Source organism: Myotis yumanensis, unplaced genomic scaffold (assembly GCF_028538775.1).
Source record: "Myotis yumanensis isolate MYYU_CA2020_CCGP unplaced genomic scaffold, mMyoYum1.0.hap1 SCAF_3, whole genome shotgun sequence".
Lineage (NCBI taxonomy): Eukaryota > Metazoa > Chordata > Mammalia > Chiroptera > Vespertilionidae > Myotis > Myotis yumanensis.
Window position 1 is genome coordinate 27,629,710 of NW_027223754.1, and position 18,752 is coordinate 27,648,461.

The following is an 18,752-nucleotide window of genomic DNA, read 5'->3' on the forward strand; positions in this document are numbered from 1 at the left end:
CAATCAGGCATAACCCAGAAATTACACTCATAGGTGTATACCCAAGAGTATTGAAAATAAATGTAGATGTAAAACTTGTATACAAATGTTCATTATTCATAATCCAAAAAATTGGAACAACACAAATATTCATCAGTTGATGAATGACTTATAGACACTGGTATATCTATACAATGGAATATTATTTGGCCATAACAAGGAATGAAGTTCTGATACATGCTACAGTGTGAATAAATCTTGAAAACATTGTGTCAGTGAAAAAAGACAAACATAAAGTGCTATATTGGATGATTCCATTTACATGAAGTGTTCTAAATATGCAATTCAATACAGATAGAAAGCAGATTGGTCTGAGGAGACAGGGCAATGGGGAGTGACAGCTAATGAATACATGTATTATTGGGGGGATGGCAGTGATGAAATGTTCTGGAATTAGTGGTGATGGCTGCTCAATGTTATGAATATATTAAAAACGACTGAATCTTAAAAGGGGGACAAATTGGAAGTCCTGTGACATTCTTTAATGAAAAATTAAATATGTCAGTATACCATCCTAGGAAGAGGGGCCTTTATTGTTTTTCACTGTCTTCCTTTTCAAAATCAGGGTTTGAAAATTCGCTTCCTCTTAGATTGCAGCAGCTGCATCATCTTAGTTCTGCCTCATGAAGGTATTTTAAATCCTGCCATCACAGAGAAGTGTTTCTTGGATTCCATCAACACTTGATGCAAATTTAATTTTAAAAATATATTTCAAATTATTTAAAAAATAGAATATGAAACAGTATGCACTCTCAGATGTATTACTATTCATAAAATTTTGCATAACTTGAATAGCTGCTGGATAACATGTTAATCTATGTTTCCAAGTTACCTCATTTTGTGCATGCCTTAGAATCAAGTCTTTCATGTTATTTCAATGTGTAGTACCAGACATTTGTCAAATACTTCATTCGATAGGACAGGTACAGTTATCAGTGCTTTAAAAAACAACAACAGTACCCGGCCAGCGTAGCTCAGGGGTTGAGCACTGACTTACGAAGCAGAAGGTCACAGTTCGATTCCCAGTCAGGGCATATGACCGGGTTGTGGGCTTGATCCCCAGTGTGGGGCATGCAAGAGGCAACTGATCAATGATTCTCTCTCATCATCTATGTTTCTATCTCTCTCTCCTTCTCCCTTCCTCTCCGAAATCAATAAAAATACATTTAAAAAACACAAAACAATAACAGTAGATATCCTCTTTCAAAAATATGTCAACGTAAGTACACTGCATGTCTAGTATAGATGAAGGTTTTCTTGATACAAAGAAACCAAAACCAAGTTCTGAAGGAAATTGGATACCAAGGCTGATATGACTGTAACTGTTATCCATACTCCCCCCAATTTAATTTTTTGTTAATGAGAATGTCTTCCTTGTTCTCACTGACTGCCATATGAATAAGAAAATATAAATTTGATCCAATATTTTAAATACATACTAATCTTTTCATTGCTTCATATATTGGGATTCTGCATAAGATACCATTTAAATTTTATGCATTTTGGGATTCTGGAAATTTTTCTCCACATATTAAGTCTCCTATTCCATTTTGACTTCACTCATTTCTCAGGGATGTTCTGAAAGCATTCCCCTCCCCACGCCCCACAAATCAAACAGTGAAGCAGAGAGGCTTCCTGCTGAAAAAATATTTACTGACTTTAAATAGCTCACATCTTTTTTCTGAGGCTCTATCTCAGAGCTTGTGCTGCACAAATATTGTTGGCTGGATCGTAAGGCTATTGTTGTTATGCCTAATATAAATATTTTAGTTGCTGTTTCATGAGTAGTATTTGGAAAGTGATACGTGTCCTTATTTTAATCTCTTTTGCACATGCAGCAACTGAGCTGCATGTGTGGGACTTTATCAGAAGTAGGTTAGATATGGCCCGTGTCATTAAATTGTCTCCTTCTCTGCCAAAACCTGTGTGGTTACATGTAAGGTAAGTGGCAGTGCCCACTGGCAAGGTTATGAGAAGTGGTAAGGGGGAAGGAGACAGCGAAAGAATCAAAGACCGTTGAGTGCCTAATAGGTGTGGATATTTATTGACACACATCGAACCTGTTGTTCAAAACCAGTCACGTGTCCATTCTGTTCTATTCATAGGTGATCATGGAGGAAGCACTTTACTCCCACCGAATGTCACAAATGAATTTCCAGAATATGGGACCATGGAGGACGGTGGAGAAGGCCTAAGAACTTCTCTCGAGTTTGATACAGAGTCTCCGCCATGCTGCCCGCAGGGGCAGCAGGGGGTTCAGCCTCATCCCAGCCACCACTCTGGGCTCGACAGTATTATAGAAGGACCAAAAGATGTTTTAGGGGGCTCCTCTCAAAGTCACCTCAAGGAACAAAGTTTACAACCCATAGACTCTTTGATTTCTGCTCTGAAAGCTACAGAAGCCAGAATAGCTTCTGGAACGTTACAGGCTACAAAGGTACTGGACAAAGATGCTGTTTCTAGTCTCTCAGTTCAGCAGGTGGACAAAGAGCTGGACACTGCCAGTCATCAAACACAGACAGCCAATAAACTGTTCCCTGCTGGCCAGGAAAAACCACCAGATATACCTCTTTCAGCTGAAGTGACGACGGGGGAAGGTGTTCTTTTGCGCATCCAGGAGGATCTGACTGTGCTGCTAAGTGGAGAAGCTCAGGGGGAGCTTTCCCGGGTAACTGCCAATGGGAGGAAAGGGGCTCTCCGCGTGCAGGAGCCAGCTTGTCCCGGGTCCTCCCTGGGGAGCCCAGCGACAGCCCACAGCTCTGCGGGCAGCATTGGCTTCCTGAGAGAGGGGAGGTCTGACCTGCAGAGAGAGCACCCAGGGGGATGTGATCGAGGCAGCTCCACGGGACGGCCTGGCCGGGTCAAACATGTGGAATTTGAAGGGGTGGAAATATTGTGGACAGGAGGGAAGAAAAGAGAGACATGGCAACCTGCGGATTTTGAGACATCCTCGGACAGGACTACCTCTCCTGAAAGTCAGGGGTTTTCCAAAGTGCCAAGCCACCTCATCTCTTCTGCTGGTTTGTGTAATTCAGTTGGTTTCACCGAGCGTGTTGGGGCCGACACCTGGAGAGGTCCTTCAGAGAGGCCGGCCACTAGCTCGGGGACATTTCCCCCCGCGCCTCTTGTTGAGGGTGGAGAGGATGAAGTCTTCCTAAAGGAAAACAAAGACCATCTTGAGGAGAAGCCTGAACTGGAGAGAAACAAGGAGAGGTGAGCCCCCATAGTCCTACTGCCTGTGGTCCTGGTACATTTAGTTGGAAACGATTATCCACGCTTGGCTTTGAGAACTCAGCTCACAATTTCCTGGGTCCTTTTTATCAAACAATAGAAGAGAAGTTTCTGTAAGCTAGATTCCTTCTAAGTATCCCAGATATTCGGGTGATCTTGTTATCAAGTTGTCCATTAGGCACAGACCAGAAAAGCAGAATGATTGAGAGACTGAATGCTAAGCTATGTGAATCCATTTCTGACATTTTGTTATATTTGACAGGCTTCAGGTTTTCCAACATCAAGGTAACTACAATACCCCACAATTATCTTTAATAACATGAAAAGATTTGGACTCTTTTGACATATCCTGTAGTCATTGTATCCTAACTAAGGCATTTTTCCTGGGTGCAACACCAGTGCCTGCATCCAGCCTACACACATGTATGAACACAGAGGTTCTGAGTGAGGGGCTGGCTCAGTGTTTTAGGATTAGAGAGGAGGTCAGGAGGCTAGAAATAGACTGTGTAATTCAGTTGTTCTGTGGCATTCACATGAGAATCCCTTCTCACAGGAAGAGCATGTTTTGATTATGTCCCTGCTAAGTAAACTCAGCATCATATGGTATTTCCTGGTCTTTCCATTCATTTCTGACATCACATCCACACCAGCTGAGAGCCTGGGTCAATGGAAGACATGCCCCGTCTTTCTCCACTTCCTGTGTGCGTGGTCTGGCCACACAGTGCTCCTTTCGGCAGTCACTTGAGGCACCATTTCAGATTTGCACCATCTTTTCTGCCCTGGCTTCATGACGCCACATTTCATTGTTCTTAAGGGAGAACATCAGCGTCAAAGCTGAAGCACTTTTTTTGTTTGTCTGGTTGGGATAGGGAAGTGCCTTTTCCTCTATAATTAATTACAAGTACGAGGAGAGTGAGGCTCCTTTGGAATGGCTATCAGGGCTTCTTCTCTCCACTCCCCCTTTCCCATCCCCTAACACATAAAATCTTCAGACTTCCCTCAGAAGCAGCCTTGATATGTGGCACATGACTCAGCAATTATATTTCCATGGAATATGCATTTTTGCTGTTGTGTAGATTATTCATTTCTCCTTTCCTCCCTCCCGCCTTCCCTCCTTCCTTTTCTCGCACAAATATTTTTTGATTGTCTTCCATGTCCTTGACACTGCTAGATGCTGGGCATAAAGGAATGTTTAAAATAGACACAGCAGTCCTGGCTTGGTTTGGCTCAATAGACAGAGCTTCAGCCTGTGCACTGAAGGATCCTGGGTTTGGTTCTGATCAAGGGCATGTACCTTGGTTGTAGGCTCAATCCTCGGCCCTGCTCCCCCGAGTGCATGCAGAGGCAACCAATCGATGTGTGTCTCTCACATTGAGGTTTCTCTCTCTCTGTCTCTCTCTCTCCTTTCCACTCTCTCTAAAAATCAATGGGAAAAATATCCTCGGGTGAGAATTAGCAAACAAAACCCCCAAAACACAAAACAAAACAAAAATAGACACAGCCCATGGTCACTGCCCTCATGTAGTTTACTGCTGAGGATAAACATTGACCGCAAAAACACATTAATAATTATAGGACCACAAATTGTGCTAGGTTCTGTAGGGTAAAGGAGAGAGACACACTAGAAAGAATCATTTGAAGACAGGAGAGGCTAATTCATTTGATGACTTGGGCAAGGCCCTTCTTTGGAGGTGATCATTAGGCTAAGCCTTGAGGAATGACTGTGAGTTAGCCAGGCAGAGAACAGAGGGAGAAGATTCCAGGGAGAGGGACTCACAAGGGCAGAGGAGGCTGCTGGAGTGCCCGGAGTTGTGTGAAGCAAGGGCCTTATGACAAGTTTGAAGACTTGACACTCGACCAGTGAGGCTGGAGCATAAGGAGCTGGGGAGAGTGGTGGGAATCAGTGTGTGGGGAGGAGCTTTATCATAGGAACTTTTCATTTTATTCCAAGTATAGTGAGAAGCCATTAAGAGACAGAAACCCTCTTGGTATGTGGTAGGCCTTTAGTCATTTAAAAACAACCAAGACAATTGTATTGTTGAAGATGAATCCTATCATATCTAGGAGGAATGTAGATTGCTTATGAGGTATTTTTATCCCTATTTTTATTTTGTTTCTATTTTTAGGAATCTGAGGCTCAGAGAGGTTAAGTTGCTAGGTGACATAGCTAGCACTCAGCACACCCAGAATCCAGCTCCAGGTTTTTCTAATTCTTGACCTCATGTGCCTGAGTTTTAAAAATTTTACCTACTTATTGTAATGTTCATTTTTAATATTTGAAGAACCTGATACATATTAATTAATTAATGCCCCACCTCTGTATATTAACTTAAAAATTGTTTCTAGGTTTTCACTGTTTTGGTTAGCCTTGTTGTAAACATGTCTGTGGGCTTTTTTTTTTTTTAGGTTATTCACTGTCTAATTTTGGACTTGGAATCTCTCTGCAGTTCTGCCTTATTGTCAGCAGGGGGCAGCCCTTAGATTCTAATGTCATCTGCTTGAGGGTGCTTGGTCTTTAAATCAGAAAGTATTAATAGACTGATGAAAGCTTAGTGTATTTTTACTCCATTAAGTTTACACAACATATTTACTTGCTTCTGTTAAAATTAAGCATGACGGTAGCTGTTAATTATTTGAATATGTGGAGTTTAGTTGGCTGAAATGGGAATATTTTATTGAAATATTCATTGGACTAATGTATTCACATACTAGGAAACTAGTTTGAACCTATGTTAAATTATTTTGAGGGTAGTATAGCACATGTAGGCTATGTTTTTCAACCTGAGTTTGTTTCTATGGTATCTTTCTTCCCAAATATATTAAGATGTAAGCCCAGTGAATACAAGTGTTAGCGCTACAGAATGTTATTTTTTTTATATGGTTGAAGGGCGGGGGGGGGGGGGGGGGGGGAATCAAAGAAAAAGTTAACCTGATATTGAAATTCTTCACTCTCATTTCTTCGCAGGATTCTTGACCACGAGGAGCACTTTGCGGGAGGAGAGGATGACATCCTTGGGCCCGGGTACACGGAGGACTCCACTGATGTGTACAGCTCCCAGTTTGAAACCATCTTGGATAACACCTCTTTATACTACAGTGCTGAGTCCCTGGAGACATTATACTCAGAGCCCGATAGCTATTTCAGCTTCGAGATGCCCCTCACTCCCATGATACAGCAGCGCATTAAAGAAGGCGGTCAGTTCCTGGAGAGGACGTCAGTGGGGGGACAGCACGACATCCTGAGCGTCTCCTCAGACGGCGGCATCGTGATGGGCTCTTCTAGCGAGATCACCAATGGGCTCAGTGGCGCTGGGGAATCCATCTACATGAAAGGCACCCCGGAGATTGCCTTCTGGGGAAGGTACTAGTCCCATTCTCTATTTTCGTGCTGGTGGTTTTTGTATCATTTTCTCTCTGGGAAATCAGAGTATGGAATATATTTGAAAAGCATTTGGCCAGTTTCTATGGATGTAAGTGAATGATGTGAGCAACACATAATTTGGGTTTCAGGGGCAGGTAGAGCACCCTTTAGTGGTTTGCCAAATTGGCAAGCTGCGGTGCCTCGTTTATTGGATGACCATGTACACATTGGCCACAGCCCTGAACGTACACCTGTGAGTGAGGAGGGGTAGATGTCAGCTCCGATGACGCAGCTTTGGTGGCAGGGCCTGGTGCTGTTACGGACACAGATAGGTCTTGGCTTTCGTTCTGACACTGACATTGGTTGATGACTTGGAGCAGATTGTTTGATTCGGCCAGAGGTTCCTTAATTGAAAGCTGAGAGTGTGGGTTTGATGGTCACCAAAGCCTCTTGCAGCCCTTTGCTCTGGAAGGTCCTGTTGTCGGGCAGTCTTTCTGTTCCTGGGATGGCAGGGGAAGGATCTGATTAGGTGGGTGCTGGAGAGAGCTGATACTTTGGTCAAGACTATACATATTTATTCCCTCTACATTAGGATTTGTCTACCTGGGAGATAAAATGATATTACATGGGTTCTATGTGTCATACCTGTCATTTAGTGACCCCTGTTTATGGGTTATCTAGCACTTCATTTCCTCTTGCTCATCATCCTCGGGCTGTTTACTTGTCCTTTAACATCTCCATTGGTGGGCAGAGCATGCAAAACTTCCCAAAGATGTTATGGATTTAGTTTTGACATAGTTTTCCTAAATTCAAGTGTGTTAGTGTGTGTTGGTGGAGGTGGCAGGGAGGTTGAATAGGGATAAACTGTTTTAAAGCTCAGTGCTTTTATTAAAAGTCAGTATTCATAGTACAGTTTATCAAGGAACCTCTTTTATGAGCAGTTCATCCTGTATTAAGCATTTTCTGTCACCAGTTTGTTTATGGTCTATAGTTCATTGGATGAGTACATTCAAGACTGGGACATTATACTATGTAGCTGTGCGTTTCCATGTGAAATGGACCACGGATGTTGGTTGTCTTCTTGGGTCACAGTGAGATAATGAAAAGATCACAGGTTTCAAAAGCAGAAAACGTTGGTCTGAATTACTTGGGCAAGCCACTCCTTCTCTCTGAAACCTGCTTTATGTATTTGCAAAATAGGGCTAATGATCCCAGTGCTCTGTGTGACTGTGAAATTTAAAGAGCTAATTGAGATTAAAGTACCCAGCAGAGCCCTGGTTGGTGCGGCTCAGTTGGTTGAGTGTCATTCCATGCACCAAAAGATTGCCAGTTTGATTCCTGGTCAGGGCACATGCCCAGGTTGCATGCTCAGTTCTCAGTGGGGAAGGGGGGTGTGCAGGAGGCGGCTGATCAATGTTTCTCTCACATCGATGTTTCTCTTTCTCTTACTCTCCCTTCCTTTCTCTCTAAAAAAAAAAAAAAAAAATTCAAAAAATCAATAAAAAAATATTGGAAAAATAAATAAAGTATCCAGCAGAGTACCTGGTACAAAGCAAGAACTTGAGTAAATGTATGACTCAGAACTGGATGCTGATAAGCCCACATTTAGACTTCCTATATCTCTGAGATGGTGCTACTGACAATTGTGATAAAATGCTATATAGCACAGGCGATGCAGAAATGTTCATTGAAATTCCAATCCAACTTTCTGGGGCAAGTGAAAGTTACTTACATTACAGACCCAAAATAGGTTGGGGAGCTGAGTGTCTTAGGCCGATAGGCTTTGCTATAGAAGCCACAGGGAGGGTAAGTAAATAAAATTCACAGAGTTAGAACAGGAAGGAATTGGGTGAAAGGTGTATCTGAAGTGTGGTCTGCTCCCTTAGAATAGGAAGGCATCATCCTTGTGTCCAGCTTAAGTGCCATCATTAGCAGGGCAGAGTTAGATAGTTAAGGGGACATTGGGTAAGGTTACAGTATTTTAGCACCTCAGATTGAGACAGTGGTGTACTTCAGCCTTCTTGGGATAAGGTTTCAGCTGCGTCACGCGCATTGTTGGACCATGAGATCTTGCCCAACGATAAGACTGAATGAGAAGCATCTTAGAGACGAGCCAGCTGAACTTCTCACCCAGCTCTGGGCACTTTTCCACATGTATATGTCTCTATTCAGGGTTAGAAAAGATAGGGCAATCTCAATGATCTTAAGAATTTTAAAGAAACTGATAACTTGCATATGTTGTTGTTGTTGTTGTTTTTACCCGCTCTGCCTCTTGGTGCCTTGGAGAAGTTGCAGCACCAGCGGAATTGTAATGTAGGTAGAAGGATTATGACATTTTCCAGTTTGAAGTGGGGCCCTAAATAGCCTTGTTTTATAGTCAAGAATCTGAGCACCAGTTTGGTGGGATGGATTTACCTGGTGATAGATCCTGTACCAGAATTCAAATGGCCTGACTCCTAGACCAGGTACATTCACTATTCTAGCTGCCTGGTCTCATCTTTATCCTTCCTTTGATCTAATTTCTCTCAATGCCGTTAGATCTGTAGAGCCAGAAGTCTGAGCTGGTGATTGTAGAGCTACTTTTTGTTGTTGGTGGTGTGTTTTCAGTTGGAGAAAAAATTTACCAAGTTGTTAATAAACATGTCTCCATAAATTTTAAAGTAATCAATGAGCCGGCTTTTAAAAATTCCTTCTGCATTGAAGCATTCTTCTGCAGAGGTAAAGAGGCAGACACAGAGGTATTGAACCTATGAAGGAAATCCAGACTAAAATGCTGACTGCACAGTAGTGAAAAGGATTGACTTCCCTTAGCCAAGACTCAGAGCTACAGTGGTAGGATTCAAGGAAAACACATTTTCAACTGTGTATTAATAAATGTGATATGTACACAAGAAAAATGATAAATAAAACAAGGACACATGCCTAGCATTCCATATCTATTCACCAGCCCCTCCTGTTTTCTTGGCAGTGGACTGGGCAGGGCTGGGGTGGGGGAGGAATCCTGACTGAACTGGATAAAGTTAACTCTGAAGAAGGAGAAAAGGAAAGGGGATGATATCTATCTCCCCGAGGATGCTTCTGTGATTCCAGCTAGACATAATCCAAGAAAAGTAAGCCCATCCCTGTTGAGGTATTGATTTTAATGTTAGTTGACAGCCAGTAGAAAATATTATAAAATACTTTAGGTAAGTCTCTAAACACAGTTTTATGTCATATGCCTCCCATAGGTTTTATTATTTAGTAAATACATGGTGCTTAATTCTCATAACAAGCTGGGAGAAAGGAACTATTAATGTCTTCATTTTCCAGACAAGGGAACTGAGGCACAGAATAGTTGAGCAACTTTCTCAAAGTCACATGGATAGTAAGGGACATACCCAGGATTTGAACTCGGGCAAATTTTGTTTCAAAACGAAAAGACATTTGTTTGGCATTGCTTATGTATATATATATATTTTTAACCCTGTTCTGTTTCAGTAAGTGCCATTAGTTGCTGAAAATGATTTCAGTGGTAGTATTTGATTTCTCTTAAACTCAGGAGACACTGTTCTCCATTGCTGCTGCTTTAGAGAAAGGTAGAGTGTTTGGAAAGGTGGTGAGGATGTTGTAGCACTTGAGCACATCTGGTTCTCCCTCAGGAAGTACCTTGCGGTCTGGGAGTGAGCCACACTTTGCTGGCTAGAGGGGGATTGTTCTTCCCTTAAGTCACAGAAGGAAATATTCAAATCTGCAGTATTCTCATATCAGGTGAGAAAGGACATGTTTAAAGAGTATGTGTGCTCACTGTTTGTCTTTTAAAGGATCATATGCCTTTGTGTTAGCAAATAGATCACTCTTCATAAGGTGAAAACTTCTTTAAGATCCTGGAGTAAATCTAGACAGGAAGAGTTAAATTCTCTCAGGTGCTCCAGTGTTCTGAACACCAAGCTTGAGCCAGGGAACCACACGTCCGCCAGGAAATAGCTCGCCCTGTGAATGTAACACAATATTTTAATGAAGGAGCAAAGAGTATCATCCCCTCCCTTTGTGGTCCAGCTACAGAGCACTCAGGCTGGTGGGTCAGCAGTGCTGTGTGAAGTCCAGTCACATGGCTCCAAAATTAGAAAGGATAATTAGAGACTTACAGTAATACATGTTGCAATGGGTTCCTTTGTGTCTGGGTGCTTCTCCCTTGTCGGCCCATCAGCTGATGACTGCAACTCCAATCAGTAAGTTCTGACCTGGAGACTATAAGGCACAGATGTTGTCATTGTGACCACTAACAGAGCTGAATATTGTCCATTTCTGTTGAGCTTAGGTTTGGACAGACAGGAAAAGACAGATAGCAAATATAGCACTCTGGCAGAAGCTTCTCTCTTGATTCTCTGAGATATATAAAACTTCCTTTTAAACTGATCTTTTTAGTGTAATAGATATATTTTATGTCTCAGCTTCCCGGTTTTTCTCTCGGATATGGCTCAGGATACCGAGGACTCAGGAGACCAGTGCAGCAGAGGAGGTGGATTACATCTGTGTGCCACTGATATGCCTGAGGAGAGTGCTCCGCAGGACGTGGGTCCACTCTGAATTTGGTAGTTGTGGTTTGGTGCCTTCCTCTTGTTTTTTCCCCCTTCTCAAGTGGAATGCTGGCATTTAGAAGGATCCTCTTTCTTCCTCAGCTAGTCTCTCTCTCTAGTGTCTTTCTGCCTAGGAAAAAAGTTCCATGAAACTAGATGAATACAGAAATTTGCTGATGTGTGATTTCAAAAAATTTTTTTTATCCCAAATTTAAAACCTGCAGGCATTTTACCGGCTTGTGTAAATACTAAAATGGCGTGATCTAGTTAAACTGGTGCCAGAGGAACAGATTTTGATCTTGTGAAACTGCCTTCGGAGAGCTGGCTGACCATGGAGCTCCCTGCTCCGGGCTCCTGTGTCATTCAAAGCAGGAGGCTGTCTGCCTCAAGGCTCAGCTCTGGTGGCTGTGGCTCTCCTGATCTTTTCAGTTTTATTCTTTCACATTTTAAAACTTGTTCTGTAGAAAATAGGTTCTCGTTTTTCTCTTTCTAGCTTCCTGAAGCAGTTGTAATGGTGATGTTTTTGTTTGTTTAACCACAAAGGATTTCTTGCTCAGTGATGGGGGTGGAGGCTCTGCTAGGTTTCAGAGCCAATCATATATCTGGGTTCGAATGCTGCCTCAGTTACTTACTAGTTGTGTGATCTTTAGTAAATTACAATCCAGGAACCTTTCCCAGTGTAACCTATCTGCTGTGGGAGGGTGAAGAAGATGAGATTATAATCAAGTAGTAAAAAAAATCAAGAAGATCAAGTGGCTTAACAAGGCCTGGTATATAGTAGGGGAGAAATAAGTGAAAATGAATAATAATACCAGCAACAATAGCACCTGAGAACAGTCATCTTGTCACTCCACCATATATATTCAAGACCCGTACCACTCTCTGAGCTGCCAGCACAAACTCTAAGCTAATCTGAACTTCCTGAAGTGTCACTTTTTTCCATAAGAGTACAATGCACTGCAGGAGGGCAGCATAAATACAAACAACAGGAGGTCAAGTCATTCTCTTTACTGGCTGCCTGATTTGGGGTAAGTTGCTTCATTTCAAGGAACTTCTGGTTCCCTACTGGGAAAGTGGAGATAAGTTACCACCCAATCTACAGTTTTGTTGTAAGAATTTGCCAAGTTCTGGTTTGTGGATATTCATTGTAAACCTGCCATGAGTTTCACAATAGTCTGAACAACAGGAATATAAGAAAACATAAGAAAAAGCCTGGTGAAGATGAAAAACCAGAAGGATTTGGTGGCTGTTTGAACATAGACATGCAAGCGGAGTCAAAAGGATTGTGAGATTTCAAGCCTGGATGACATGAAATCAAGTAAGGACCTCAGGAGTCTGAGAGAATAGCAGTTTGCAGGAGAGCACCCTGTAGTGGGCCGTTGAAACAATTAAGTTTGAGGGAATCGAGAGTCCTTCACCTGCAAATGCTAGTGAGAGTGTGGGACTGCAGCTCAGCTGGAGAGACGTGGGAGTCCCATTTAGAGGTGAGGCTTGCAGCTGTGGGTGCCAGCGAGCTCATGGAGAGTTAGGAGTGGTCTGAGGCCGTACATGCAGGCGCCCTTGGGTGTTGCGCATCTCTCCGATTCCCTCTGTGGAGAAAATGTGCTCTCTCTGGTGAGTTTCCTGGCAGCTCTTCTGCACTTGCCTCCCCTCTCTGACAGTGGCTTGGTTGTCATGGAGAACAGTGTGGAAACTAAATGCTCCGGTCATTGCTGTTCTGGTTCCTCTCAGGCAGGCCTGGCCCAGCTCTGGTGGTTTTGGGCTCTTTCCGTTTATTGGGTGACTCTCGTATAAATTGGGGCTGACATCCGGAAATGTTCCTGAATTGGAAATAGGGTTCCCCAGAAACTTCTAGTTCTGTAGTTTAAGCTTTAAAACAAACACAGTAATGCCCAGGATATTGGTGGGTGTTGGTGTGAAGGGAGCTGTGGGTGCTGGTTCAGTGGATGATCTTTTATTAAGGAATATACTAAAAGACTTCAAATGGTAAAGGGCATTGGCGCTATATGTTATTATTACAAGGAGAATCGTAGCTCTAAATAAAAACGGGGCTGGCAGTTAATATTTGAACTGGTGCTACAGCAATCATTTTATTCATATATCAGTGTAATATTTAACTTTCAAAGAAAGCAGTAACATTTCCTCTCAGCAGAGGTCACTTAACACAAAATTTGCAACAATGGATGAGAAAGTTGTCCATTGAGCCATGGTTTGAGGAAGAAAAAAGAAGACCTTCTCTAAATAAATAGTTTTTTGAAGGCATTTTACATAGGAATACTAGTTTATCAAAACCCCAAATGGGTACATTTCCTGTGTTTTAATCTTGCTTTTCTTTTTCTCCTATGGATCTTATATGCTTTCTATAATATTAAATTGGCTCAAGCCCCTAATAGAGCCTTACTATTCAGTACCGGAGTGACCATGGTGCAGGGTGAGTTGAATGTAATCTTTCTCATGAATGCTAATGAGGATTAATATTAAGCTGCATGTAAACCAATGTTAGGTAAATACTTTGACTTCATAATCCCCACACCTCATATGCTACCTCATAAGCCTGTGCCGGAGCCTTGATCCCCAGATATCTGCTGGTCTCCAAATCTGGAATTATTAAAGGAAAGCCCACACACACTAATCTGAAATTTTTAATCTTTCTACTCACAGTCTTGGTCCCCAGCAGCCTGGACTGGGAAGCTTGTTAGGAGAGCAAAATCTCAGGCCCCACCCTGACCAACTGAATTGGAATCTGCATTTTTAAGTAGATATCCAGGCGGTTTACATACAGTAAAGTTTGAGAAGCACCGGTCTAGAAGCACAGTGGTCCATGGACCAGATCTAACGTAGGAAAGTTCTAGAACAGGTTTCTGGAACTTGACTGCACATTAGAGTTGTGTAGGGAGCTTTTAGAAATTCTGATTCCCTGAACTTTATCACTGGAGTCACCTGTACAGTGATAGCTTTAAACAGGTGAATCTTATATTCAGCCTAGGTTGTCAACCTCTCCTGGAGTTCGTTAGAAATGTGTAAGGGACCTCACCCCTGACTATTCTCTCAAATGTGTGTTTTAACAAAATCCCAGGTGACTTATAAGCGCTTTAAAGTGTGAGACGCACTGGAAACTGTTTAGATGCAGAATACAAAGCTGACAGTTCCTTCCTTCAGCGGAGTAGGCCTGTTACAGGTCTCTGTGCTGGTGGCAGGGAGAAATCTCCTAAGAGGTTTATATACAAGTGAGTTGAGTGGACCTGGTTGTGAGCCTCAGAATGGTTTCTCGTGTCATCTTTGGTCTGGTGATCATAGGGTGCCTATTCCTACTCTAGAAATATAGGTGTTGATCCATTTTCCTGCTAGGAAACAGTATCATTTTTCCTAGGGAGGAGTGTGGGTTCTTAAGTCAGACTGCTTTGGTTCAATTTTTGGTGAATTATCTCTCTAACCCTCAACGTTCTTATCTGGGGAAGGGGATAATAACTGTGATTATCAGTAATAGCACTGCTTGAACTATTCAAAACTTTTCAAAGTCACCTGGTATAAATGGACTGTGGTCAGATTGACTTAGGATGTGGTATATCTGCAATAATAATTCTAAGAGCCTTAGGTTACTTGAAGGTGAGGATATTTAATGATAGTTTTATTGTGGTTATAATTACTCTATTTAGCAGCTCCCCAACACAAGGAAGCTGACAAGAGTGGTAATATAAAGTCTTTAGTATAGAGAAAATAAGAGACATTGAATAATTATTATTGTGAAACAAAACCATAAAGGGTCATTATTCACACTCAGCATTCCTTTAACAACTATTTTAGGATCCATTATATGATATTATGTACTTAGTCAGGTATGGGCCTGCCTCTTAGGCAGTGAACTACTCAAGTCTTTAGTCCTGAGACTCAGAGACCCGATTACAGGGTCCAGCACATATACTGGACACTCAGTTTTTGTTGAATGAAGAACATAATTAGCAGCTGTGTTATGCTAGGTACTAGGTGTCTCCCAGGGAGGAGGCAGATAAGATGACTTCACAAATCACTCTGGTGCAGGACCTAGAGAGCCAGACAGTAAGGCTCCCAGGCTGGGGCCACTTAGCATGCTTTTTGCAGTGGGCTTTGAAGGAGGAGGTGGGCATGTGTAAATAGCTGTGGGGGAGCTGGGGCAGGGATGACTTTCCAGATGGAACCAAACTGAGGCAGAAAGAGTAACAGCTGCTTGGGTTGGGGGTTTGAAGTTGGGAGTTGAGGGGATAATGCACTTCTGCCTCCTGTTCTGTTAGTCTGCTGGACTGAACACATGCAGCTCTCCTCAAAAAGGTAGCCAGGATGCCGTTGCCACTTTATAGCTTCTGAAACATTGCAGGCATACCAGACGTGCAGAAAACAACAGAGACCCATGTCCTCACCAGCCAGTTTCAGAAATAAAACATGGGTGAATCGCAAACTGTGGATGCCTCCCTGGTCCCATTCCTCTCTTCCTTCCCCTAAAGGCACCCATTACCTATGGGTGTTTATAAGTGTGCACCCACAAACAATATACAGTATTCTTTCATATACTTTTGAACTTCATGTAGATGCTATCGTCTTGTTTCCTTTTGTAACCTGCTTGTTTTTGCTCAGTATTTCAAACTCATTCTTACTGATTCATAAACCCAATTTATGAATTGCTGTATAGACTTCATTACATGAATATACGCTATAACTTTCCTATTGATGAACATTTTGACTGTCTTGTATTTTTGTTATCTCAAATGGCATGGCATGGCATAGCCATGAATATTGTAATTCGTGGCATCTTGTGCACACATGGGAGTGTTTCTCTAGGCTAGGTATATATTTAGGAATAAAATTACTAGACTGTAAGTTATCATTTTCTGGGTGAACCAAGACATTGTTGAAAGGGCATATTACATTTTCTTTGAGAGTATGTAATTTTATCTACAGCTGTCTATAACGTAATTTTTAGTTATTTTATCTCCTGATCCTTATAATTCCCATATCCCAACAAAAATAGCAGGAGCCCAAAGAAAATGCCCGGGAAAGAAAATGAAATGAAACCAGCTCCTTTCCCTGTCAGGGCTCTGGTGCGGCCTCTGTTATCCATTAGTGAGGTCTGGTGGCTGTCCTGTGGATCAGGTCGCCCAGCTCCCAGATTCTCAGATGGGCTGTGGCAGTTGCTGCCTGTCTGACAGCTGGGAGTGTTGCCCACTTCTGGTTGTCTGACACAGGATGTGAACAACAGGACACATGACTATTTTCACATCAATAATAGCAGAAAGACAGGCACAAAACTGCAAGTTGGAAAACAAATCACATATAAGATTAAGTGTGAATCTAACACAGCTGAACTGTCTATCATTAATGAATTAGATCAGTTTTGTTGCCTATTTCAGTCATTTCTCTAGGGCCAGGAATGTGTGTTGCTCTAGGAATTTATGGACCTTAAAAATAGTATTTCAAAAACCTTAGTGCTATAAAAGAAAATGCAGAGTTGACTTTCTTTTTTTAATGGTGTTGGACACCCTTGTCTTTTTCCCATTAGCAGCAACCGCTCCACATAAACTAAGCCGGTTGAACTTTCTCCCTGTTGTCAGCCTGCTGCCCAGCTTCCAAAGAGTTAAGCTGGAGGTTTGTGAGGTCATGTGTGACCTCACTGGGTCTGGACTTTTGAAGCAGGGCTCTTGGAGGGAAGCTGCCTGTTGGAGGGGAGGCTGGGCAGAGGGGGAAGGACTTCAACTTTTCCAAGTTCTTGCCCCTCAGCGCCTGAGGGGTATAGTGGCATTCTGGGAGCATGTCACTGTGGAGTCCGTGTGCAGCCGTGTGCACGCACCACAGAAGCAGCTGTGGAAGTCCATTAAAAGGGCCCTTGCAGACAATGAAGGCTTGCTGAGCAGATGGACCGGGAGAATGCTCTTTGTATCTGTGACAAAATTGTGGGCAGACTGTTTGCCGATGGAGGTAACTGGAATTCCGCTTGTTTTCTTTGTTTGGTCCTAGGCCCTGCTGGATAATATATATGATGGTAGTTATAGAAAATGCCTTAATGTTAAGCTGTTTTATTTCAAACGAAAAACATTGTAAGAAAGTCTTAGAAACTTAGGAGAATGATCATTCTTAGAGGTTGTTTTCTAAATAAGGTGACAGAAATGAGAAGCGTGTATTTGTTAGGGGTTTCTGATGTTTAGTCCAGATGAGACTCTCCCAGCATAGACTTGTGGTGGGACGTAGCCTGGGGCTCCGAGACTGTGCGCTTTCAGATACCTTTTGTGAAACTGGAACTTCATTCAGGCGCTGGAAGGTCACCAATTTGAGCTGGTCATTCAGTGGGGTCCATTCTGCCTAGGGCACAAGGCTGTCATTCTTATTTTGGTGTATCACTGCTCTAAAGGCACTGTGTTGTTGGGATAGAACATGATTTGTCTTAGAATTCGGCATTTGGTTTGAAACTTCAAAGGCTAGCCAGTCATCTAAAGAAAAAAGTCATAGGGGTTGTTTCTGTTGGTGTGTTTTTCCTGGAGTTGTGGGACTTTCAGCCGCACGGCTTATCTCTGGGAAGGTCTCTCTCTGTGTTCATGTTCCGCAGGGATAGACAAGTGCAGGGTGTAACGTCAGTGCTGGTAAAGAGGAGCTCCGGCCAAGTGCACTGACATTACCTCCACTGCTTTTTTTTGTTAATCCTCACCCAAGGATATTTGCTTCTCTTGATTTTTAGAGCGAGTGGAAGGGAGAGGGAGAGACACACGGAGAGAAACATCAATTTGAGAGGGATACATCGATTGGTTGCCTCCTGCACGCGTCCTGGTGGGCGACTGACCAGGGCTGGGGATCAAGCTTGCAACCGAGGTACGTTTCCTTGGCTGGAATCGAAGCCCAGACCCTTCAATCTGCAGGCCGATGCTGTAACCACTGAGCAAACCGGCTAGGGCTATGTCCATTCTTGAGATGCTTAGGGATAAAGGATTTGTGAACACCCCAGAGCCTGTGAGAACCCCAGTTCTTGAACATACAGGCTAGTCAGCTGATCATAGCAGGTGTGTTTGTGGTTATGTATTGGTAAGTTGGTATTTTTTGCCTTGGTTACAGATTTTTAAGTTCATAATTTTAAGTTCATATTTCCAATATTTTATTTTTTAAAATCTTTATTGTTGAAAGTATTACTTATGTCCCCTTTTTCCTCCCATTTGACCTCTTATAGCCCATCCCCACCCCCAGCCCCAGGCCTTCACCATCCTAATTGTCTGTGTCCATGGGTTATGTATATATACATACAAATTCTTTGGTTGATCTCTTCCCGCCTATTTCCAGTATTTTATATCATTTGTCTTATGTGTCCCATCAGTATAAAGTTTTTACCTCTTTCTAAGTGGATATTTTGTAGCTTTAATAATAAAGGACAAAGAGAGTGCTTGAAAAAAAGGATGTGAAACGTATTTTGTGAGAGGCATAACGCATAGTGGTTATGAGCCTGGACCTGGCATTATAGGCCCATTGGTTTAAGTTCACCTCTACTTCTTACTGTTGACCTCTGTTAAGTTACTTAATTACTCTTGATTGGTTTCTTCACATGTAAAGATGCT

At 42.5% G+C, this 18,752-nt stretch overlaps 1 protein-coding gene across 5 annotated transcripts in view; it reads left to right on the forward strand.

The window, feature by feature from the left end:
- The window catches only part of PSD3 (pleckstrin and Sec7 domain containing 3), a 429,912-nt gene that overhangs the window by 158,517 nt on the left and 252,643 nt on the right, over positions 1 to 18,752 (forward strand). For 4 of the 5 annotated variants that reach the window (XM_070408519.1, XM_070408520.1, XM_070408522.1 and 1 more), the window contains 2 exons: positions 2,145 to 3,252; positions 6,236 to 6,631. In XM_070408519.1, the coding sequence (XP_070264620.1) occupies positions 2,145 to 3,252; positions 6,236 to 6,631 (1,504 nt within the window). Of the gene's footprint in view, positions 1 to 2,144; positions 3,253 to 6,235; positions 6,632 to 16,854; positions 17,134 to 18,752 lie in introns of those variants that run through there. The other variant, XM_070408524.1, reaches the window with a different exon arrangement.